General features: G+C 46.4%; 1 protein-coding gene, 1 long non-coding RNA gene and 1 pseudogene across 5 annotated transcripts; 1 reads left to right on the top strand and 2 right to left on the bottom strand.

Moving 5' to 3' along the window:
* Positions 1–1570: 1570 nt before the first annotated feature.
* On the bottom strand, positions 1571–15940 carry LOC149343443 (uncharacterized). 3 transcript variants are annotated; one of them, XR_016283129.1, is made up of 4 exons: positions 15368–15940; positions 7784–8110; positions 5867–5952; positions 1571–5790 (listed from the first exon to the last, which is right to left on the bottom strand). It is a non-coding gene; the product is annotated as an uncharacterized LOC149343443 (long non-coding RNA). The 3 variants fall into 3 exon arrangements; XR_016283127.1 differs by having other exon boundaries at positions 1571–5952; positions 15368–15939; XR_016283128.1 differs by lacking the exon at positions 5867–5952 and having other exon boundaries at positions 15368–15938.
* LOC149343444 (uncharacterized) lies at positions 11269–14800 on the bottom strand. 2 transcript variants are annotated; one of them, XM_089545924.1, is made up of 6 exons: positions 14474–14800; positions 14058–14290; positions 12163–13971; positions 11909–12097; positions 11730–11838; positions 11269–11385 (listed from the first exon to the last, which is right to left on the bottom strand). In XM_089545924.1, the coding sequence occupies exons 1-6, from the start codon at positions 14719–14721 to the stop codon at positions 11313–11315; spliced, it is 2661 nt and encodes an 886-aa protein (XP_089402050.1). In that variant the 5' UTR covers positions 14722–14800; the 3' UTR covers positions 11269–11312. The 2 variants fall into 2 exon arrangements, with proteins under 2 accessions (XP_089402050.1, XP_089402051.1); XM_089545925.1 differs by lacking the exon at positions 11269–11385 and having other exon boundaries at positions 11726–11838.
* Positions 15941–17880: 1940 nt separating the features above from the next.
* LOC149343442 (uncharacterized) lies at positions 17881–19182 on the top strand (annotated as a pseudogene).
* The last annotated feature ends 3505 nt before the right edge of the window (positions 19183–22687 follow it).

Here is a 22687-nt window from a genome sequence, read left to right as displayed (position 1 = left end):
GCATTGTACTGCGTGCTACTTACTGCATGCAATGCTTCAAAAGCAAGGGTTCGGGCAAGTTGTTTGTTCTAGTTAAGGTTGGTCGCCGAACAGAAAGGGACGACACGGGAACCAGACACACAGCACCGACTGTCGAGATTTCTGTCAGTGCTGTGTGTCCGGTTCTCATGTTCATGCTGTCTTTATTTCTTTGCAATGTGACCAACCTTAGCTTCAAAAGCAGTCTTCGCACTATGTATAGGGAGGGTGCACAGAGAGGGCCTGGTAATAAGCGTGTTCATTTTGTGCTCGTGTCTGTGTACAGCACCTGGTGCTTGCTAACTGCTCGCTATACTGCACATTTCAATTTAGGTGCCAAATATACTTCCTTGTGATGCAGTGTGTGCACACCAGGGAATGATCTCGCATTTTGCATGGTACAGCGAGTACTCTTTTCCTTAACATGTAACAAACTGTAGCTGTCTTTCAAAAATATCATTTTAGTGCATCAGCATCAGAACCCCCCATGTTGGAATAATCCGTCGGTCTGAAGCCTCAGGTGACAGAGTGGAGGGAGTGAAATCCACCTTCACGAAATTGCAGGGAAGAGGGAAGAAGAGAGGGCGGGAGGAGGCGGTTGGCAAGCGGTTGCAAATCTGAGTCGAAGGGTGGAGTGGATGTGTCACTGATGGATGGGATTTCATCGGGTGAGTGGAGTGGGGGTGTCACGTAGTGATTGATGGTACCCATTCGTACAGTCTGACCCTGTCAGCGGCTGCTCGGTCCGGCAGGAACATAATGCTAACTTTGGCTTATGGGGTTTAACGTCCCAAAGCGACTCGGGCTATGAGGGGCGCCACAGTGGAGGGATCCAGTAATTTCGACCAACAGTGGCCCTTAACGTGCTCCGACATCGCACAGCATGTGGGCCTGTTGTGTGTCACCATCGGAATACAACTGCCGCAGGCGGGGTCATACCAGCGTCTAATGGAATTTGTTTAATTTTGTCGTTACACTCACAGTAAGATTAGTCCTTCCCAAGTACAAGTTGTATTTAATGTCAGAGTCCAAGGAAGGGCAGCTTTCCAAAGCCACAGCTGGGCTTGTACAGCGTAATTAAGCAGCATTAACATCCTTTAGAATCAATTAACGTGTTTGTACTATGATTACACAATGGACACAGTATTTATCAAGGCAAACAATGGCAGCGTATATATGCCTGCAAATGTTTAAATCAAGAATAGTATCTGCTAGCTTATTAAAAATATATCATTTATAAAATGACCGTCCAACTTCTCAGAAGTACCAAATCTGTGGAGAAATACAAATTGAAGATTGCCAATATGCCTAGGAAAATACATTTTGACTGTCAAAAAAGGATTAGGAGCACTTTATTATTAACTACGCGAGGATTGTGGAAAGATGGGTCGGGTCACACCCAATAGTGCAAAACATGAACCCTTGGAAAAGATGCGAAGTTGTGGCGCCTATGCACTCATATGCTGTGCATAATGGGCTGCCTTGCATTACCATAACCTGTCCAGGTAGACTGCCACAAGTCAATAAAAATCTCCGATATATACAACCACAGTTTTCAGTTAGGTAGACATTTTATTTGTGACATTCTTAATCTAGCTGGCAGGCTATCACCAGCCCGAGGTGAATGTGACGTGCAGGATGAAACGGGTGCCATATGTGGATACTGGAGTAAATGTGATGTGATGAGCCTTGGGAGCATTCCTCTTCACATGGCGCCAGGCAGTCTTGCGGCCACATAATACAGCTGACAGTGCTTCATTCTGTAACCTGTAATACTGCAGTTACTTGCATCATGGATGCAGTTTCTTGTGGGAAAAAATTAGAATGGTAAGTTTGGTGCATTTATTACATGGTGTAAAACATGGTGTGGTCAGTTGAACTTTCCCCAGATTTTGATGATTGATGTAGGGAAAGCATTTATTATGCAAATGCATCCATTATTTAAGTAAATAGGGTGTACAAAAACCTGGAATGGAAACAGAAATCAGCATCTGCAGGATTGAAACAAATTCCTAACAACTTTGGCGCAGCACCATACCCATGACCGCCAAGCCACATTTTAGCCCCTAGCCTTTCACTCTACACTGTCCTTAATCTGTTCATTCCCAATGGGCCAGACATGAGGCCGTATGGCACTCGGGTATCCGTATCTGCCTATATGGACATGCCACGTTGTCTACTACACAGCTTTTTAAACACTTGTAGCAACAGTGTCAGTTTTCTCAGAAGCATGAAACTTTGTTATGATTAGTTTTATGACACACCCAGCACATTAAAGGGGCTGCGAAACACAGCCTGGGGGAATACCGGCTATACTTCAGGTGGGTTCTTTATGTCACACAGATGCTGACTTAAAAAGAATTACAGGAATCGATGCACAGGAACGGGAGTTATTCAATGAAGAAATTTCAAAATACAAGCAAACAAAACGCTGCCCTCAACTCGATTTTGGCGGGGCTTCCCACTCCTATTTCGCTCTCCCAATGACGGCACCTGGCGCAACCAATCAAAACAGCCAGCCAGAGCACGTCGCGGAAGTTTGTAGTCCATGGTTGCCTGCTCTCTGTGAGACTGGCAGCGTTGTTTCCATGCCAGAGCGCCCCTGGTGGTGTATTTTTATTTTACTTGCTTTGCAGGGCTTTTATCTAAGACAAACAAATTGTTTTTGTTGATCTAATATAAAACGCAGACAGGTAACAAAATGTGTCTCTATTTATTCACACAATTTGCAGTATATTTACTGTTTGTCCGGTCATCAAGCTCGCGCCAGGTGATGTCATATCCGCTGCTAGAAACCCGCCACTGTGTGGCGACACCATCAGAGCCATGAAGTTGTTTTTGGGAGGACATTAAAATATTAAAAAACGGAATGTACGCGGTATTACCGATGCTAATAGCACCATTATAACTCACTGTATGCAATCAACAGGCAAAACAATTAACTAAGATTGTGTTTCTGGGCCCCTTTAACAGGCATTCTAGCCAAATTATAATTTCGTTGCAGTTGGGCTTTGAAGCATTTTTCATAAATGACATTAACTGGGCACTATATGTTTCATCTAAGCTGCCTTCTCAACAAATAGGGGCATGTTAGAATTTCTAGGCAAGAAAGTTGGCACAGTGTTCCCATCACACAACAGAAGGCTCATTGCTTGGAAGGCTGGTGGAGAGACACTGTAAGAGCCAAGCAAGTTCATTTATGAAGTGCTTTATCATATCAGGGAAGGCTATTCACGGCTGTTTCTACCATGGCAATATAAGTTCGTGTCACAAATTGCACCAGCAATGTTCTGAAAAATGAGTAATACTGTTTTTCTGTTGCAGCAGTATTCTCTTTGCAAAATAAGATGAATAGTAGTTTTGCGCTGCAGCTTTCAGTGTGCAAGATGACAGCTACGGCTTAGCCTTTTGTCAAGAATACTTTTTCAACTGTTCTAAAAGGCAAGGTGTGTTACTGGGCGAGTTGGTTGGGGTACATCTTGAGAAAAACAGCACTTGCAGACAAAGGAAACGAGAAGGACACACAACTGCGCTGTTTTTTTTTTGTGTGTCCTTCTTGTTCTGGTCCTTTGTCTGCAAGCGCTGTTTTTCTCAAGATGTCCTAAAAGGGCGGTGCACTGTGACAGCACGACGCAACAAAGAGGAATGCAGCATGGAGCGACACTTCATACTAATATTATTGAAGAGCGCATGCCTCTATGAGTGCATCACATGCAGATAAAATGAAATCAAGTAGGGATGACGAAGAAATAAAATTATAGTGAATGCAAGGCAGGTATGAACAAGAAAATGAGTGCACTAATTTCCCGAAGATGAAAAATGTTTGCCAATTGTCAGAAGTTCTCTGTTGAGCAGTGCCAGAGAGGGCGTACTTACACAAGCAGATTCTGAGTAGGGAATGAGGGGCCTGAAATATCTCAATTTCTTAATTGTCGGGTTTAACATTCGGGAGCGGCACATGGGCTATGAGGGACACCATAATGGAGGTCTCTGGATTAATTTACACCACCTGGGGCCCTTTAATGCACGCTGACTTTGCACAGCACATGGCCATCTTTGTATTTTGCCTCCACTGAAATGTGGCCGCCATGGCCGGATCAAACCCACAGCCTTCGTGTAAGCAGTCTAAGAACGCCAGAGCCAGTGAGGCGCCGTGGCGGGATGAGTTCTCCATTCCTAGGAGGAAAGTTTTGGGAAAAAGGAATGACTAGAAAAGAAATACCAGAGGCCTGTAGTGTACCGTCAATGGTGCTGCTTGATATGGGATATGATGGCGCACCTTTCTCATGACCATGTGGGCTTCAAGAAAATTAGCAAATGACACTCCTCTTCCCTGCTGTGTCTTGAGCTTGCTATGCTAAAGCACTTTGTCAGAATAGCCTGCCAACTAGCTCATAACATAATCCTAATCCCTCACCTGAAATCTGCCATCTTCAGCTGGCAGGGCCTACAAATGCCAGCACAGTCAAATGCTACTTTCTGGCTGCTCTGCATCTGACACAAGTGTAGCTCCATTATAGCAACAGCATGCATGTGCTTGTACATGTGCACATGCGTTGCATGGTCAACACGTACTTGTGTACATGTTGTGGCAAGCCTCGCACTGCTCACAATGAAGCTCACAGCCACTGCACGATTTGCTCGTTCTTTCCACTGTGTGCTTGAAGTTCACCAAACTTTGCGACTTTACATGCCACTGGCCATCTCCCACTCTCTCAGTACTGGACTTAGAAAGCTCAATCCCCACTTTATGCTTCCTAAATAGGGCAGATTTGCGGTGGTCTGCTCCTCCTTTGACACCTGTTGTAAAGTTTTTCGGATGTGAAATTGAAGAGTACTTTGATTAATGTATCCAATCACCCATTTACCTTGCCACCAAAGTGAGAGTACTTCAGTGCCTTGACTCCAAGTGATTATTTGTTGTTAATCCAATGTACTGCCGATAGCAGTAAGCCCACTGACATGCCCTCTTTGCGTATGTTTTCTCAAAATTTCTGACAAAGCCAAAGGCAATTAAGCTGATGCTCTTTGGAGTGGATACCAAGAAGTGCAGGGAGCAACTGTTGAGACTCAGTCTCATCTGTCCACTTCATCAGAGTGTGCAGCATGTCCCTTGTTGTACTCCTGCAGTCCTTGTTTGTGACTGTATTCAGGTGCGTGCTCCAGTTGTGTAGCACCTGCCAGCTGCAAAGCAGTCGACTCTTCAAGGGACCCATCACCAGCTCCCATGCACTGCCATAAACAGGGGCATCATCAGACATAAATGCCTGACATGGTATTGTGTTTTTTCTTTGATGGCCTCGAAAAACCTCACCACAGTGCCCGTGTTCACCCTTTTTGAAATCAAGTAGGCACACGGGATACCAAAGGCATCTTGAGAAATTGTGAGCAGGGTTGTCAGTTGGAGTTAGTACTTATTTATGCCATGGGTGGAGTCAGTGCACAGTTTCGCTGCCCCCAATTCATAAAGGAGCTCTCGTTGTGGGAACGTCATTAATGCTAGCTCAAAGTCACCATCATGACTGTTGGGGTCACCCTTCTTCCTGTAATACAACAGTGGTGACTCATTTTTTGCCCTCATTTCTTCGACCCATAATTCAACACTCTTAAAATCGTCTGGATCTCTCTGCTCTGTTTTTCCAATCCTAAACTTATCTGCAATGTTACGGAGGTCCTTAGTGGTCACAAGTTGCATCCGTGGGCTTGATCCACTTGTAGCTGCTCGGATGTTGTGCACAATGGTTTTTTCTGGCACTCCTTCTGCTAACCAGCCTGAAAATGGTACAGAAAAAAACTGTTAACATCTCTGGTTCATCTGCCTACAGCCATGTAATAAAGTGACAAATACTTCTGGTCGGATTCCTTCGTCTTCCACTTTGTTCCTTTTCACAGGTGACACACAGTTCATCTTACTTTCATTTCACTTTTGTGGCACTGCAAAGCACACAACAAAATGGTTGTTTCAAAGCCAGATGGACTTTATTTTTATGAGCTTGAGTGTTTAAACTTGCATACTGCAATGCAAAACAGGGAAGTTATATACAGCGTGTTATAAATGCGGAATATAACAGCACTGAAAATGTGGACAAGAAAATAATAAGGACATGTGCTTCTCATCCTGTCCCATTTAATTCTGCATATTCAAAAAATGCACCGATTCGCCTGACAGCAACCTTTAAAGGAGTAGAGACACCAAATTTTTGAACGCGAACTTTGTTTCTTTGGACTTGTGCACAAGACAATAGTGTGCACGAGTCACAATGTAGAATTCACTTACGCCAGGTGAATAATTTCTAAGTGAATATTTTTCTCATGCTGTTTCAGTTTCAACACCTGAATGACTGCTGCTAAGTCAGAGACAATTGGAGGGCATGCCAGTCATACATAAACTGAAATATAAATGCTGCTTGTTCATTTTTTTTTTTGCGATTTCAACTCTTGTGCAGGCTTGTGTTTTATGTTAGTGGTTTTTGAGGAAAGGAAATGGTGCAGTAACTGCCTCAACCATGCCATGAAGGAAAGAAGGAGTGAAAGAAGAAAGAGAGAAAGGTGCTGTAGTGGAGGGCTCCGTAATAATTTCGACCGCCTGGGGATCTTTGGGCACTGACACTGCGCAGCACGTGGGCACCTCTTGCCTCCATCGAAACTCAGCTGCCGCAGCCGGGTTCTAACCCGGGTGCTCCAGCTTAGTAGCTGAACACTCAAACCACAGCCGTTCCTGCGAGCGTTACTGATGAAGTGCCAAAACAGCCAAATAATTCTAATTAATGAAAGTTCACTGCAGACGATCTGTCTTATGAGAAAAAACATGGCCCTTATACAACCATTAGACTGGTGGCGTTGCTTTGATCAGCAACAAAATGCCTACGCTTTTGACAGGCAGCCAAAAAAAGAGGCTAGCATCGAGTGCAACTGTCAGTCATTCAAGACACATTTCATAGAGCTCAAGCCGACTTCTTACGGATGAAGTTCAACGTCAGCCGATTGAGCGACAGACCTAGGATAGTCAATGAAACCAGCAGAAAAACAAAAGAACAGACATTGGAGTAGTTCAGTGCTAGACGACATTCCTAATTATGTTCAGTTCGAAAGACTGGACCCCTTCCACAAAGCATCTCTAAACTAAACGGCATGAAGTTCGTACAGACTGTGCTGTGCATGCAATGTGCCGTGGGTCAATTGTTTTTCACCCTTCGATGCGACCAAGTAGGCTCAAGTGAATTGCACTACAGTCAGATACAACTCGAGAACGAAGTGGCAGATGGCCCTTAAAGAAGACCCCCTCAGTCAATGGCGTCAGCTGATTTTCATCAGTTAACCCAATTAAAGCCATAACTAATCCCCTTTCATCTGCCACCCTCCTGCAGTGCTACCCCCTAGGATTAACCATGACATCATGAGAATCGGTCGACGCCGTTGGATGGCAGGCTTCCTTTGAGGGGCATTGGCCACTGGGTTCTTAAGCTGTGCCCTACTATAACTTCTTCCGCCCCCTCGTTTTGTGGGACATGCCTTCTCCCACTTTACAATAGGCATTTTCGTGTTGTCCCACCTCTTTCGTGCCATAGATGCATCGCAGAAGAATAAAAATCATTGAAATGATCACTCGAGTTAATGAGCAATATCTTCCCCCTAAAATACATTTCTATTGCACTTTCGTCTCCCATTTATGAAAGGTTGGTGGAGTGTAGCTTCTAAACGTTTTCACATTCCGGTACAGTCAACACAGCATGCACAAATGCTTTGTACAAGAGGAGTGGCTAACCTGCAAGCCCTCTGGCATCATCCTGGGACAGCCTTTGGTGGCAGGCCTCATTGAAGTGTTCGTAGTGTTTCTTTTGAAACACTACATATACCTTGCCCTCTTTCTCCATGACCTCTAGAGTAGCAAAGCAGTGTTTGCTGATTTTGCAGCTTCCTTGCCCCTTTTCCTGCCTTTGGCGCTGTTCTATAGGAAGCTCTTCGTATGAGCCGGAATGGTGGCAGTGCAGGTAGCGTTTAAAAACCCTTGGTGCACATTCCTTCTTTCCTGTAGAAGCTATAAAATGGCAGCAAGTTTTGCTTTCTTCTCCGTCTTTCCAGGCGCGAAATCCTGAAACAGAAAGATTGTAAACATAACTAAGCACTCCACATAGTATTAGTTAATTATTAGTGTGAAAGCACAATTCCGAACGGTAAACCCCGAGCAAGATCCTGCGATGTGTATGTGGGTTTGTGCCAAGAGCATAGCAACGGCGACATAGCAACCACAGCCTCACAGCAGCATTGCAACATAGTTATGACACGATGCCAACATATGATGTTAAGTCCATGACCTCTCATGACTAAAAAGAAATTTTTAAAAATTGAGGCGTGAACAAAGGTGGGCTCCATTTTGATAAAAACGTGTACACAATGATAGCACATGAATAACGGCATAAGGCATCCTTAGAAAGCCAACAGTAAAGTAACAAGACAAGGCAATGTTCATGAAATTCTGCTTTTGCACGTTTATAAAATTTCGGCAAAACTTCTCTGTCAATTTTTTGTGTATCACACTATTTTCATTTTTTGAAAAGCAAGGCCAAATTAAAGTTTGTACTTTTTACATACACTAATGAAAAATGCATGTGCTATGGAGTGGGCACATATGCAGTACTCTCGCACTACTACTGGCGCTCTGCCTCTGCCAAGTGCGCATGACAATCACAGATTTAGCTTCAAATTTTTAGCCTTTTGCCTGCAGTGCAAAACTGCATTTCCCAGCTTTTTTATTGTTAAAAATTTATCAGTCATTCGCTTACTGTTTTTTCCTGCTATAGCGCATGGGGAACAATTTTTGGAGAAAATTATTAAGTTCAGGTTAAGTTATTACACGGACTGTTACATGGAAGTATTTCAATTTTACTACACCCTGCAAAAACTCATTCCTGCACAGCAACCTTTTACATGGCCCTGTCCTTTGACCACAAATTCAGGTCAGCGCTGTTGACTTCTAAAGGCAGAACAATGCTGGGCATTCTTCCTACACACTTCTGCATGTTGCACTTGCCATGGCTTCAGCGCTGCTAAGCCAGTGCATGCCGCGACAATGTTGTGTGTCCTGTCGAGACATTGCAGATGCCTGCAACAAAGCATAAGCAAGGCCTGTAGCAGCGAGTCTGCTGCAAGGACCAGTTTTCCTGCAGTGGCCACTTTAAATATGAAAGAGAGTGCACTGCTTGTCACTTTGCTTATGGAGGAGCTAGGACACCAAAAAAAAATTCTGCAGACACACATAAGACTGCTTACCAGAGAGAATGCCAAAGCATTAAAGTGCACAGCCATGCTATGTTGCAGAATGACGAGTCATGAGTGCAAGGCATGACTACGCAACTTTGTACAAACTCTGCACACCTTATGTTACTAGTAAAGTGCTGAGTCATGCTACACTTCAGAATGATTAGGAGTCAAAGCTATGACTACCTAAACTTTGTACAAACTATACACCTTACATTACAAATAGAGTAATGCTATGTACACTACGGAGTGCGCCGACGACGGACTTGGCTATGTGCACTACGGGCCTTGTGGCGCCATCTAGGAAGAGCGTAGTGAAACAAGTTTGTCACATGGCCACATTTCCGTGACGTCATGATAAATATGTTCGGACCAAGGTTGCCGCGGCCATGGAGGTAAAAAAAAAAGAATGGAGAGGATTGGTGACGTCATGATAAATGTGTTCGGACCGCGCGGCCATGGAGGTAAAAAATAAGAATGGAGAGGAATTGCTTTCGTCGTTAGCGAGCCTCTAAAAAGGCGCAGCGACTTCCAGCGTGCTCACGGCGGACAGACGTATTTAACGAGCGCTCCGGCGCGCTGCGCAAGATTGTATTTCTCAGGCAGGCGGACTTCGGCCCGCCCATGGGCCCGCCGTTCTCCGCTATTCTCGCCGAATAGGCTCGCGCAGCTAGGCGGTTCCGACGTGAAATGCAGCAGTGAAGTATTTCTCTCTCTGTCGAGAGAGAGTGCCGGCGGCTTTACGTCTGCCCCTGCGCGGGGTCTCCCGGCCACTGCGCACAATCACTTACAAAAAGAAGTAAACTGTATGTATAGCCGCGCGCTCGTAGCGTCCTGTCTCGGACTAATCGCGCGCGCGGCACACTCCACTAGCGGCCGGGGTGGGGCGCCCGGCCGCGTATACCGTCTGAGGGAGCACCCACGGAGCGTTCGTGTGCACTACCTGGCGTAGAGCGAGCGGGAAGTCAAGCCCGCCTGCTCGATGAACGCACAGAGGCCACGGGTGCGCGCACTGCTGCGCGGCCACAGGAGCGCTTCGAGACTGCCCGGGATGATTCCCAGCGCCCTGCAGGCCGCGAGAATCTCTCGACGCGGCAATGCAGAAGCGGCACAGCGAAGGAGCATGTGCTCCGATGTCTCCACTGCGCCGCAGTCAACGCACGCGTCACTCGGGGATGGTGGCCGCAGCGGCGAGCGAGCAGTTTGCGCTCACCACGCAGCCGTCAGTGAACGCAAGCAGATGGTCGCGCAGTTGCTGGTACAGCGAGAGAGCGAAACCGAAATCCGGCTAAGAGCTACCACTGCCTTGTCACTTGAGGGCTGATTTCCCATGATGCTTTCCATTATATTTTTTATGACTAGGCTTCAAGACTGTGACGTCATGGTCCCTCCTAGTTTTTCTTCCTCCATGGCCGCGGCGGTGGTCGAAAATTATTTCGCTTCCACCTTCCCTTAGGCGTCATGATATACGGCAGCCGAACTCGAAAGCACGCAACTGCTGTCACGTACCACGTGCGAAAATATTGCTTTTGCGCGCTGGGGGTCGAAATGATTTCGCTTCCACCATCCCTTAGGCGTGGCTCGGGTTTCCAACGAAATATGGCCTCAGGTATAGTACCAGAGCGGATGGTAGCAGAAAAGGCTTTTTTTTTTTCTTTTTACATGCGATATCGGTATTGATAGCAAGGGAAGAATGGACAGATATGTGGGCCTGGCTTAAAAGCAGCATTTACATGAGGCTTCCGCGCTATACGCGAATGATTCAGACGTATTAGCAGCTATGTGTCATGTTGGCTGTACAGACACGGCTGTAAATCACTAAAAAAGTATGATTGCTGCGATTCAGTTTGAGCAACAATTTGTGGATTTGTAACATTTTATGCATTCCGTTCATTAAGTTGTTTCATGCTCATCACATTCTGCAAGAATTTCACTTTTTTCTGAGGTCATTATGGGCAGCATGACCCAATTTGCATAAATTTGAACAAAAGATTCAGGGATACAACATATTTATTGGTTTCCCTCAGAGTGAGCACTTAATAGCAGCCTTTGCACTGTGTACAGAACCATTGTTTCTGCAAATTGGCGCTGGTTACTGCAGCACAGCACCTGGAAAATATATATAAGCAAGCGCATGTCAACAAAAGGAGAGAAACCAATACACTATTGCAATCGGGACCACACTCTCATAATTGCTCAGATAGTTGTGTGAACATGCAAGCTGAAATGCATGTTTTTTCACTTCACTGTAAGTGCCATGCAATATTACATGACAAACTTTTGCCTGCACATTGTGTTTGACTCTCATTGTGAAATTTTTAGGAAAAAATAAACTACCAACCCTCACTGAGAAAAAGACTTCACCAAAAAAATTACCATAGCTTTCCTGTGTTAGCACATCTCAGGCTGCAGAAAAACAATGACATTCATAACTAGTTTTTAGCATGTCTTACCAGTGGAACCACTCCAAACAACGGTCGCAGCACACCATTTTCAGCGCACCATCATCCTTTTCCTTGCACAGGCCACAGATCCAGAGTGCATTTTTCTTTTTTACAGCAACTGTCATAAAAAAAAATTAAAGTTCATTTTAAACACAGAATTATGACGAGCAAATAGTTGCAGTGCATACCTGAGGCCATGAGCAGGGACCAAGCATCAGGAGTGCAGTACTTCTTTAGCTTTGGCAGAGAAACCCTGCAGTCAAGCAGTGCACTGGGTAAGGCCTCTGGCCTAACTTCAATGTCAGCCTCGTTGAGCAGGCAGGTTCCATTCAGCACACGATCACAAAGGGCTTTGTCAGAGAATCCAGCCAATAGCACTGGAAAGACAAAATGTAAAAACAAGTTAGAGGATGTCAAATCGCACTGAGTACTTTGTATTTACATTTTGCTTTGGCCTTTTCAGACAGAGACTTGAAAGGCACAGGCCCTTCTTCATCAGCTTCTCTTGCCCGCTTGTATCGGTTTTGGAGGACTCGCTTGCATGGGCGCCCTCGACTTTTTACCTCAGGGAGCTTCAGGTCACAAGCACTGCTAGATGAACACGGTTGGCTCCCAACATCACTGGTGCAACTATCAGTTTGTCTGCCACACGGTTGTTCGGTTTCTTTTTGTGATACAGGCGATGTGGTAGCCAGTTGTTCGACATCTTGGGGTACACTTGATGTGGTAGGCAAGATGTCCAGCACAGAGGCATTATCTGCCTGCACAATTTCATCCTCGTTATGAGGATGTGTGAAAGCAGCATCTCTCTTCAGCCAAGAGGCATTTACCGATTCTAAGAATGCAAGGCGTTCTGCAAAAACATCCGGCTGACAGTCTGCCATGTTGTCAACAAGAGCTTTAAGCGTTCTCAGTGCGTAGTTGTACCGCTGATTTCTATTCATCTTCTCGAAGGAGGGCCCAGGCATAGAGAGTATCTCTGGTGCTTCGTGATTGGCAGCTTCAGAGTTGGTTTCAGTAGCCCCACCCATGAACTTAAGTTGGTACGATTTAAACCAACGCTTATGAACAGCCTTCGTCAGGTCGGGCTTAATCCTAAATTTCACACAAACATATAAAAAATGCCGGCAAAGCAGCTTCATCTTCGAGTACGTAGTGCAACTGCACGCATGATTCTCAAGAGAGACCTCGTGCCATGCATCAGTGCAACTCGATGACACTGCATAAGTTTGCTCAGATACGATTCTGACCTCTGGAGGGTCATCCTGCATCTTTGCCAGTTCCTGCTTTATTAGTTTGCAGGCATAAGGTGTTAACACCGTGGCACATTCCTTCTCCACACCCTCAGATTCTTGATGAGAATAGAACTCGCATGTTTTCAGCAGTATAGTTTTGTGGCGTGCCTCCTGCTGCATGCTGCTTGACATTTTTAAAAGGTTGCGCACTGTTTCATGTAGTTTTGATGATGATGCTAGGACATTCTTTAGTTTTGCATGATGTGACTCAACACGGTTGGTTGTATTATTTCCACCTGTAAACTTGCGGTCACATAAGTGTCGGACCCACATTTCAGGAATGTTGTCCCAGTTCTTTGCGAAATAGCTCACAGCTTCTTGACTTGCATACCTTTCAAATTCAGCTTTTGCATCGTTGTATCTGGCAGGTGTGGGGGAAAGCAGCATTTCACTGAAGCTACTCAGTAAACTGTCTCGCTCATCCGATGATTTGGCAAGCTGCCCAGCTGCACTCTTGAAGGCCTTGGTGACATGGAATTGGCACAACTGAACAGCTGGTGAACTTGGAAATGTCGTTCTAATGGCACTGATTTCCGTGAAATCTTTGTCCACAACAACCACTTGTGTATCAGCAGCCGCAGGATTCTCTCGTACAAATGTCTCCAAAAGCTGATTGACAACGTGCTGTTGCTCGGATGCAACAAAGGAATATGCGACTACTTGGGTACTTCCGGACCCATCCTGGACAGCCATCACATACAGGGGCATGCGTAGTTTATTGGTGCGGTAGGTTGCATCAAGGAGGAGCACCTCTGGAAAAGACTTAAATGCTTGCTGCATGTATGGCGTTTGAATAAAGAGAATTTGCAGCTCCTTATTCTCGTCAGTGATCGACAGCACTCTAGCACGATAAGTGGCTTGGCAGTGCTTTAGTTCTGCCACTAGTAGGCTCGCTTCATCCTCTGTGCGAGTTGCACGCTTCAGATTGTGTAGATCTTTGGCGATCACTGTTTTTCCTGCACATACAAAAAATTAAAACAAAGGCGAGTGTAATAATGCAATCAATACGTTCACGAACTGATAAAAAAACTCAACTACTTACCACTGTGTTCTTTCAGTTTCTGGACGATCATGCTTGGGGGCACATTTAGCTCCATTAAAGGCTGCACGAAGCTGAGCTCTTCAGTGGCGAGCCGGCGGCATTCAGGATATGCCTTATAGATTTCACTGCTGACTTCATGATTGTGCTGTAAATTGAGTGCAGTGATTTCCAGTTGTTGAGTCGCACGCCTCGCCGCTAATACCAGTTTTACCGGGCAGTCCTTCTTCATAGTCCTGGAGAAAGAACAAAAGTGCCTTTTAAACTTTTTTTCATGTGCCCCACTGACATGCTATTCTGCGTAGGGGAGAGAATAGCAGCCCCGCGCAACACGTGGCCTGGTAAAATGCCGCTGCCGACGTGTTACGCTAGCGTGGATGCTAGGGAGAACGCAGAACATAACTCGTAGCTATACGTACCGTTGGTTAGGACGAACTCCAATGGCATTAGTCCTGTGTCGTCCCCCGTGCTTGCAGGTGAAAGTGGCGTTTGAAAATCGAAGCTTGCTGTCCAGTTTCACTGCCTCGCGTGACAAGTGAGCGTTCACAACATCTATCGATTTCGATGTTTTCTTCACAAATAAAGTATTTGTCTGCACTTGGAAATGCCGCAGAGCAGTGTCAAATGCATCATACGATTCGAACCTCGCACCTATAACAATCTCCATGTCTAACGCGCTGCAGGACGTAGGACGTCTGGGCACCGCTGGTCCGCTCGTCAGCGCTCTTCGCCAGTCTAAACATGCGGTCACGTGGAAAACTTGTTTACTTGCAAAGATGCGGTCACGTGACAAACCAGATGGCGCGGTCACGTGACAAACTTGTTTCACTACGCTCTTCCTAGATGGCGCCACAAGGCCCGTAGTGCACATAGCGAAGTCCGTCGTCGGCGCACTCCGTAGTGCATACAGCATTACTCTTACAAATAAGTGCAAAATGACTATGACAAGTCATGGCTTTCAAAGGTTATAGTACGTTACGTTTCACATTTCACTCGAATGCCCGCAAAGGCTACCTCTGCAGATCTGTCGCACTAGACCAAGCCCATTGAAATCTTCATGGTTCCTTTAAAAAACGTGCATGTCATCGCTAAGTTTTTGTGCACAAAACCACGTGCAAGTTTCCCCAGGTGAGTGTAAGCCCGTAAATAAAAAAAAAAGAACGCGCTCTGTGTTTACAAACTTAAAATGCGCGCACTCGAAAAGTCAATAAACTGCAACTTTTCAATCGGTAATCTAAGCGCGCGACTGCATCCCGCTTTGGCCCTTTATTGCTTTAATCACAGCGTGCGTGCATGCAGACTTCGTTTCTTACCTTTATTAGAGTCGAAGACTAGATTCTCCACCTCTTCCTCGAAGTCGTGGTGCCGTCGCAGGTCACGAAGGGCGACAAAATGCTTCAGACGTAAGTCGCACAAGAACGGCCGTGCCTTACTACATGCTGTTGTGACTGGGAGAAGGATGCATGGGCCTGCCTACTGGCTGGAGCCGAGCCACCACCGCTGCCGCGTGCAGATAGAGAGATCAGAGGAAAGAGAAAAAGAAAAGACGCGTCGCAGCAACAACCGCGTCCTTCCCCATGAATATCCTTGATGGGTGTTTTTAAATTACTAGTATTGAAGAACGCCTTGTCGCAAACCGCTGAAGCAACGCCATCGCACGTGTCCGTCTCCATGCTCAAGGCAAAAAAATAAAAAAAACAAGCGAGCAAGAAATGCACCTTGGGATACCTTGGGATATTGAGCAAGGATTTTCAAGAAGAGTTGAGATTTTCCCTGTCGGTTGAAGCGCAGTGTTCCCCAAAAGTCCCCACAGAGTGACGTAGAGTAGAGCAGTGACGTCTATTCTCGGTTGGCCAATCGCAACGAGGATCACCTTCCTCTGAATACGCCCTCCGGTCGAAGCCGGACCTCTCGCTTCGGACTGAATTCTCGTTGTTGCTGCCTTTTTCAGTGCGTTCCTGGCCATAAATGGGGCGCCTGTCTTTCGCTTCGTCTCATCTCGCCTATAAGAAAACATATAAGAGATAAATTTGCTTTATTTTAATAATTAGAGTGACGGTTCTGCCGCTCCTAGGCTTAAGTGGAGAGTCGGTTTGTTTACAGCAATGGTTCCCGTCCTGACGACCAGATGGCGCCACTATAGGCTGAGTTTATTTTTGCGTCTCTGCTAGCATACGCTGAACTAAAAGTGGGAATGTGCCTGCGTTTTGCGTACGTGTAAATATAAATATTCATGTGATTTACAGAAAAAGCGAGCGGTACGCCTTCTACAGTTTACCAGAACAAAACGTGCGTTTCTCTGACATTGGGGCATACAAATGATATGTAGTATATTCACTTATGCTTCTACAAAAAAAGACTACCACTTTCTTGAACAAAATGAACGTTTGGGGTCGCCACCATGCTTTTTTACGCGACTTTTAACGCCGAAATAAAATATAAATTCCTGCCTAAACCGGGCGCAGACCCCTCGTTATTGATGTTATAGGGTGCCAACTACCAGAATATGCCATTATTTATACACTCATCTCGGTGAGTAGACTGACCCTTTAAGTTGTATCCGACTATAGACGCTCATCTACGCATTGCGAAGTCCGCGTGCGCTTTAGTCTGGGGTACGTGAGGGCAGGATGCTCGAGGTTGAGCTTCTGGCTGTAAATATCGGAAAAAACTGGAAGCCCTTCTTTCCGCGGTTTAGAGAAACATGACGTGCCACTTGCCTCCTCGTAGTTTATGCTGATAATATTATCTAGAAACGTTGAGCTGGGAGTAGCAGACGACGCGCTCATATGGATGGATGGATGGATGGATAGGAGCGCCCCCTTTGAAACGGGGTGGTGGAAATTGCCACCATGCTCAGCTTTTCTTTATTTATTATTTTTTTTTTTACTGTGTTGGCAATTCTCATTAAGTTTCTCCATCAACTTTGCCTACGCTTTCCTTTTATTCTAACCTTATGCCACATCTCTGCTTTTCAGCCACCAATCCTCCAATCGCTTTTTGCTGACTTCCACTGCAGATTTATTTACATGACCATTGTTATCTTTAAACCCTAGGGCCTCAGAAAGAGTGACTGTGCCTGCATCGACATCCGGATGGATACCATCACATTTGATTATGAGGTGTTCAATTGTTTCCACAGATCTACCACACACTGCACATGTGTCATCTTCTTCGTTAAATTTCTTTTTGTAGCTGCGCGTTCCTAATACTAAAGCGTCCGCAGCGCCACCGCCTAGACGGCGATCGCGTGGGGCCGCTCTGCTCTCTGGCTCGCCGGCGCAGTTTCCCAACTGTCTTTATCTAGAAACGCTGGTGTAAACTGTCCGGAACATAAGCCGCATGTTCACAAGCTGAGCCCCGCCGCGGTGGCTCAGTGGTTGCGGCACTCGACTCTGTCCCGAAAGACGCGGGTTCGATCCTGGCCGCGGCGGCCGAATTTCAATGGAGGCAAAATTCTAGAGACCGTGTAGTGTGCGATGTCAGTGCACGTTAAAGAACCCCAGGTGGTCGAAATTTCTGGAGCCCTTCACTACGGCGTCCCTTATAGCCTGAGTCGCTTTGGGACGTTAAACCCCAATAAACCAAGTCTCAAGCTGCGACTGGCAAAACTTGAGGCAAAATGCATAAACTGCTTCAACGAGAAATAATAAAATAAAAGGTGAACTGACTGGCATTTTTAGTTGCCATGAAATTTTGAAACGCCATTCTCTAATGACGAGTGCGATTAAATTTTCAAAAAATTTTTCCCAAAAACAGCCTTCTCCACGACAGCGAATAGCAGATAACGCATGGGCATACACCACTGGCCTACCCTAAACGACTGATGCACAACATCACAAAAAAGCGTTGGTAAGATGTGTTTGATTTTGTTTTCATTTTTTTTATGAATGCATTGGCAGCTTAGCCGTAACTATTTCTGAACCTCGGGAAAAAAAAATCTTTGCATAGTTATTTGTCAAAGAGTTTGCTACAAATAAAGCTGCGTTAATTGTGGCATTTATAAGTGGCCGTTTGTCGTTACAATATTGACTGTTGCATGGCTCAGAGAAAAACGAAAATTCCCTCGGCCTATACCGCTCGCTTGTACTGGTTCAGATTTCGCACATTAATGGCATTTGACGGTCAGTTTTGTATTAACTACGTTTGGATTTGGGTGGGATACTGGCCTGATTCGGTTAGAATTAATCGAAAATATCCATCGTGTACGGTGACGGCGGACCGAAACGGCAAACTTTCGCAGCAATGGTACCGGTAGCGCCACCTCGCGCCCACACGAGGATTGAGCGCTCCGCCAGGATCAGCCAGGATGCAGAGCATGGAGGTAGGAAGAAAGTTTCCTATCTCCATGACGCTGAGAAACTGAAGGGGAAGAAAGCGGTTGCGCGGTTTGTTTGAAAGTGCTTTCTCGACTACTTTAGCAAAATCGCGCCCAGAAAATATTGTTTGCATTTGACTCCCCCATCCCCGCATTTTGCGTTTCTCCCATGTGTTTCTATACGCTGCCACTTTGCCCGATAGGGCGCTTGTTCGTTTGGAGGTCGCATGATGATGCTATCATCGCTGTGAAAGTACGCGAGTGCTTATCGCTGGAGACTCAAACATGAGGCGCTGAAAAAGAGCTATGCTGGAGCGTGTAAAGGGTGATAGGCGGGTAGCAGTCGGGGTATTCCAAGGGAGGACAATGGACGAGGTACTGAGAGAGACAAAAAGTGAACTTTCCGAGAACGTTGCAAGACGTAACTTGGTAGTGGTAGCGGCGGGGCTAAATGATGTCCTGAATGGTGACGCCGCACAAGTAGTGAAAAGATTAGCTGAGGGAGTGGACGGTATAAGGGCGATAGCACAGCAAGCGCGGATCGTGGTGTGCACAGTGCCGGGAGTGCAAGGAAGGAATGGAGAGGTTGCTAACGACGTTGTGAATCCTAATCGAGAGATAAGGACGTTAAGCCTCGAGAAAGTCTTTGAGGTGGTAGACATAAACAAGGAAGTGCACAGGGCAGGCTTGGGCAAAGGCCTTAGTCGGGATGGCATCCATTTCAGTGGAAGGGTAGCAGAAGAGATAGGCTGGCGCCTGGGAGGCCGAACGGTAGCTTTTTTAGGGGGTCCACGGTGGCTCAGGGCGTAGGAGTAGGTAGAAGCGAAGTAGTAAATGTAACAATGGCGGCTGCGCCCAACAAAATGGCTACTAGGAGGCTCAGAAAGAAAACTACGAAAAAGAAATTTAATGCCAGGATCAGTTACATAAACATGCAAGGGGATGGAAAGAGAGTGAAGTGGCTAGAAATATAACAGCAGTTAAAGGGGTGGAGACACCAAAATTTGAAGCTATAAAAAGCCTGCTATGGGATTCCTATGTATGCAAGGGCACTCAAAGCCAGGTGTTGGACACAACAAACGCTTAAAAAATATTTTAATTCGGTTCCAAAGATTGCCTAAATGCTCACTCTCACGATCTAGAGCCATCGCTAGCGCCATCAACCCTGACGTCACAAGGTGGGAAGAAAAATTAAAGTTTTAGTGACGTCATACCAAAATGCAGTGACGTACGGTGAGCGGGGCAAAGCCGCGTGAGCGCAGTCGACGCACCAGCGAGCCGAATTTGCTGCTAGCCGCCCCTCGCTCGGTTTGCGGCGCGCCGTTGCGAGCAGCGTCGCACCGTCCGATTGCAGCTCGCCGCCTGCGTCCGGCCTGCTAGATGTCAACGGCGGGCCGCTCGCGGCAAACGCAACGACGGGAAGCGGCAGCGTCATGATGACATAGGGCGCACTCCTTGGAGCCGGGCGGCCTGCGCCAGTCTTCGTGCCGACCGCCGGCACATGAAGAACGCGATAGTATTGTTTGTTCACGTTCATAGCAAACCCTGGGATATATGAATATCAAAAATGCATCGTTTCTGACGATCGTTGGCAAATACCGAGTTCCTGGTAGAAGTGATGACTGCGAAGCAAGCAAATTTCATCCCATTGCCGGTTTTGTGCTGCTGCTACCTGGTGCGGTTCGCCTGCCGTCTGCTAGTTCCGTTGCTGAAGACGTCGTGGAAATCGAACATATCTCTTATTATGGGACGAGTTCACAGTAAAGGGGTGCCGAGCGGAGCACGTTTCTGAGCGCTGGCCAGTCCCGAAGCGCCCTCAGCTGCGAAGTCGATACGAAATTAGATAGGCCTAGCGACGTCTAGGGCAGTCTGGGACCAGCGCGCAGGTCGTCGCCCGGCGTTGCCGCAGGCAGTGTCGTTGCCGAAAGATCCACTTTTAGCACAGTCATGCTGTCGTATCTCAAATCTAGGAAGCATATCCTTTCTGGTAGCATGGCTGTTTTGTATTTTCTTGTGCGGACGTGAAGTACGCCGAGCCTGCCGGCCGGTCGGCCAGCCTGGATACCGTCTGCCGACGTCATAAAAGCGAACTGAAGAGTGTTCTTGACGTAAATAATAAACCATGGGACAAGAAATGTGAAAAAATTGTAATTTTTGAGGATCGCTGACTATAATACTGAGCTGCCGGCAGAGGTAACAACTGTGATATATGAGATATTTCTTGCCACAACCACCTCGCAGCTGCCGCTGGCCCGACGTTCGGGTCCGGCTCGCCTGGCGCCCGCAAGCTCCGCTGCCGAAGGCGTCGAGGAGATTGACCATACTATTATTTTATTGTGAGATGATGCTGTTGACACTAAAGCTATTTGTGAAAAGTAGGCCTTTTATTATAGCGCAGGCGGCTTCCGAAGCGCCGGCCGCTTGCGAAACAGGCTATAGGCCTAGCGACGACCACGGCAGGCAGGCAGCAGCAGAGCTCGTCGCCCGGAGCGCCCGCGAGCGGTGCCGTTGCCGAAAGCTCCCAACATAAGCAGGTATGCTTTGTCGCTGCTCGAGTATGGCTGGCAGTTCTGATAAGGCGATCTTGTCTTTTCTTGTGATATTTGTACACCATCCCAAGCAGCGCTCAGGTACTGCTGCACGGCGGCGAAGTGTGACACCGGTTGTGGGCGCAGCTTGGGTAGAGCGGCGCAGCGATGCTCACTGGCATTTTGCAAAGTGTTTCGCATCCTCACGCGAACCCGCGAAGGCGATATTAGCGTGTGATCAAAAAAAAGTCGATGTCCTCACTCATTGGAATCAGATCAGTCAGTGCGCTGGTCAGCACGTGTGTGAGAAAGCAGACGATGCAGCAGTAGGTGCGTCACAACTTTTGTGGGCCCACGTGACCAGGCGAAGTAGTTGATCTTCCCCCTCTGTGACGTCACTGTACAACTCGGCGTTCCGAAACCGAAACCGAAAATCGTTCACCTAAAAATGCGATAATAAATTATTCACTGTGAATATATGAATATTTGAGTGTGTATCATGCTTCCTGGAGCCATAAGAAGCGTTTGAAAGTAAGAACGCGCGAACCACAAATTTGGTGTCTCCACCCCTTTAAAGGACGGAGAAGTAGGTGTGTACGCTCTATGCGAGACACATCTGAGGGATCTAGAAGAACCACCTTTGATCGATGGCTATGTCTGGGAAGGGTGCAACAGAACAACAACGGAGAAGAAGGTAGGAGGAGTAGGTATGCTGATACATCAAGGAACAAATTGGCAAAGAATAAAATCAACTTGCAAAGAACATGTTTGGGTATCAGGTACAATTGCTGGTAAAAGGGCATGGCTAGGGGTAGTTTATTTAAGGACCGGGGACAAATGCAGGCAATAAAACAAGGATGTAGTTAAGTGCCTCAATGACGATATAAAGCATTTTGGAGACGGTGCCGATATTATTCTGCTTGGAGACATGAATGGCTACATCGAGGATCTGGATGGATACACAGATTGTAACGGGAAGTTAATGCTAGACTTCTGTGAGCGGCACAACCTAGTCATTGTTAATAGAGAAACTAAATGTGAGGGACAAATCACGTGGGAATCCCGTAACAGGCAGACAATCATTGACTACTGTCTAATGTCGCAGGCATCACCAGCAAGTTCGCAATAATGGGAATAGTCGGAGAGGGGAAGTACAGCCTAGGAAGTGATCATAAACGTATTAGTCTACAGTTGGGAGCCCTAGTCAAAAGAGGAATCCGGCAAAGTCCAAAAGACAACGCAAAATTAAACGACGAACAAATAGCGCTAATAGCAGCCGACATATAGGAAGCAATCGAGCAACGCCCCATGGAAAAGTGGGGATTATAATCAGTTATAACTACTAATCGTCACTACAAAAATGAAACAAGTGAAAGGAGTAAACCGCTGGAGAGGAAAGAGGAAGCCACGAAGCTGGTGGAATATGGAATTTTAGGAGGCCATCGAAAAACGACGGGCGGCTTCAAGGGAACACAGAGAAGCAAAGAGGGCGCAGTTATCTGGAGAGGAAACAGGTTAAAAATGGGAGTCTTATCGACAAACGAAAGAGCAAGTTCAGGTCTTCATCCAGGCTAAAATAAAACAGTCCTCTGATCAATGGCTGGCTGAATGAAGTTCGCGATGAAAATAAAGGGGGGCCAAGAAAATTCTGGAACCATATAAGCGGGTTAGGAAAGACAAATGAAAGAAAGCAGGAACAGATTAAAGATGCTGAGGGAATATGTTTAGACGGAGACGATGCTGTGAACTACATTACGTCAGTTACAGACAAGCATCATGTTTGTAAA

This window comes from Amblyomma mixtum, chromosome 5 (genome assembly GCF_055824585.1).
Source record: "Amblyomma mixtum isolate Tamu chromosome 5, ASM5582458v1, whole genome shotgun sequence".
Classification (NCBI taxonomy): Eukaryota; Metazoa; Arthropoda; class Arachnida; order Ixodida; family Ixodidae; genus Amblyomma; species Amblyomma mixtum.
Note: the sequence above shows the minus strand (reverse complement) of the source record. Positions and strands in the feature narration are given on the sequence as shown.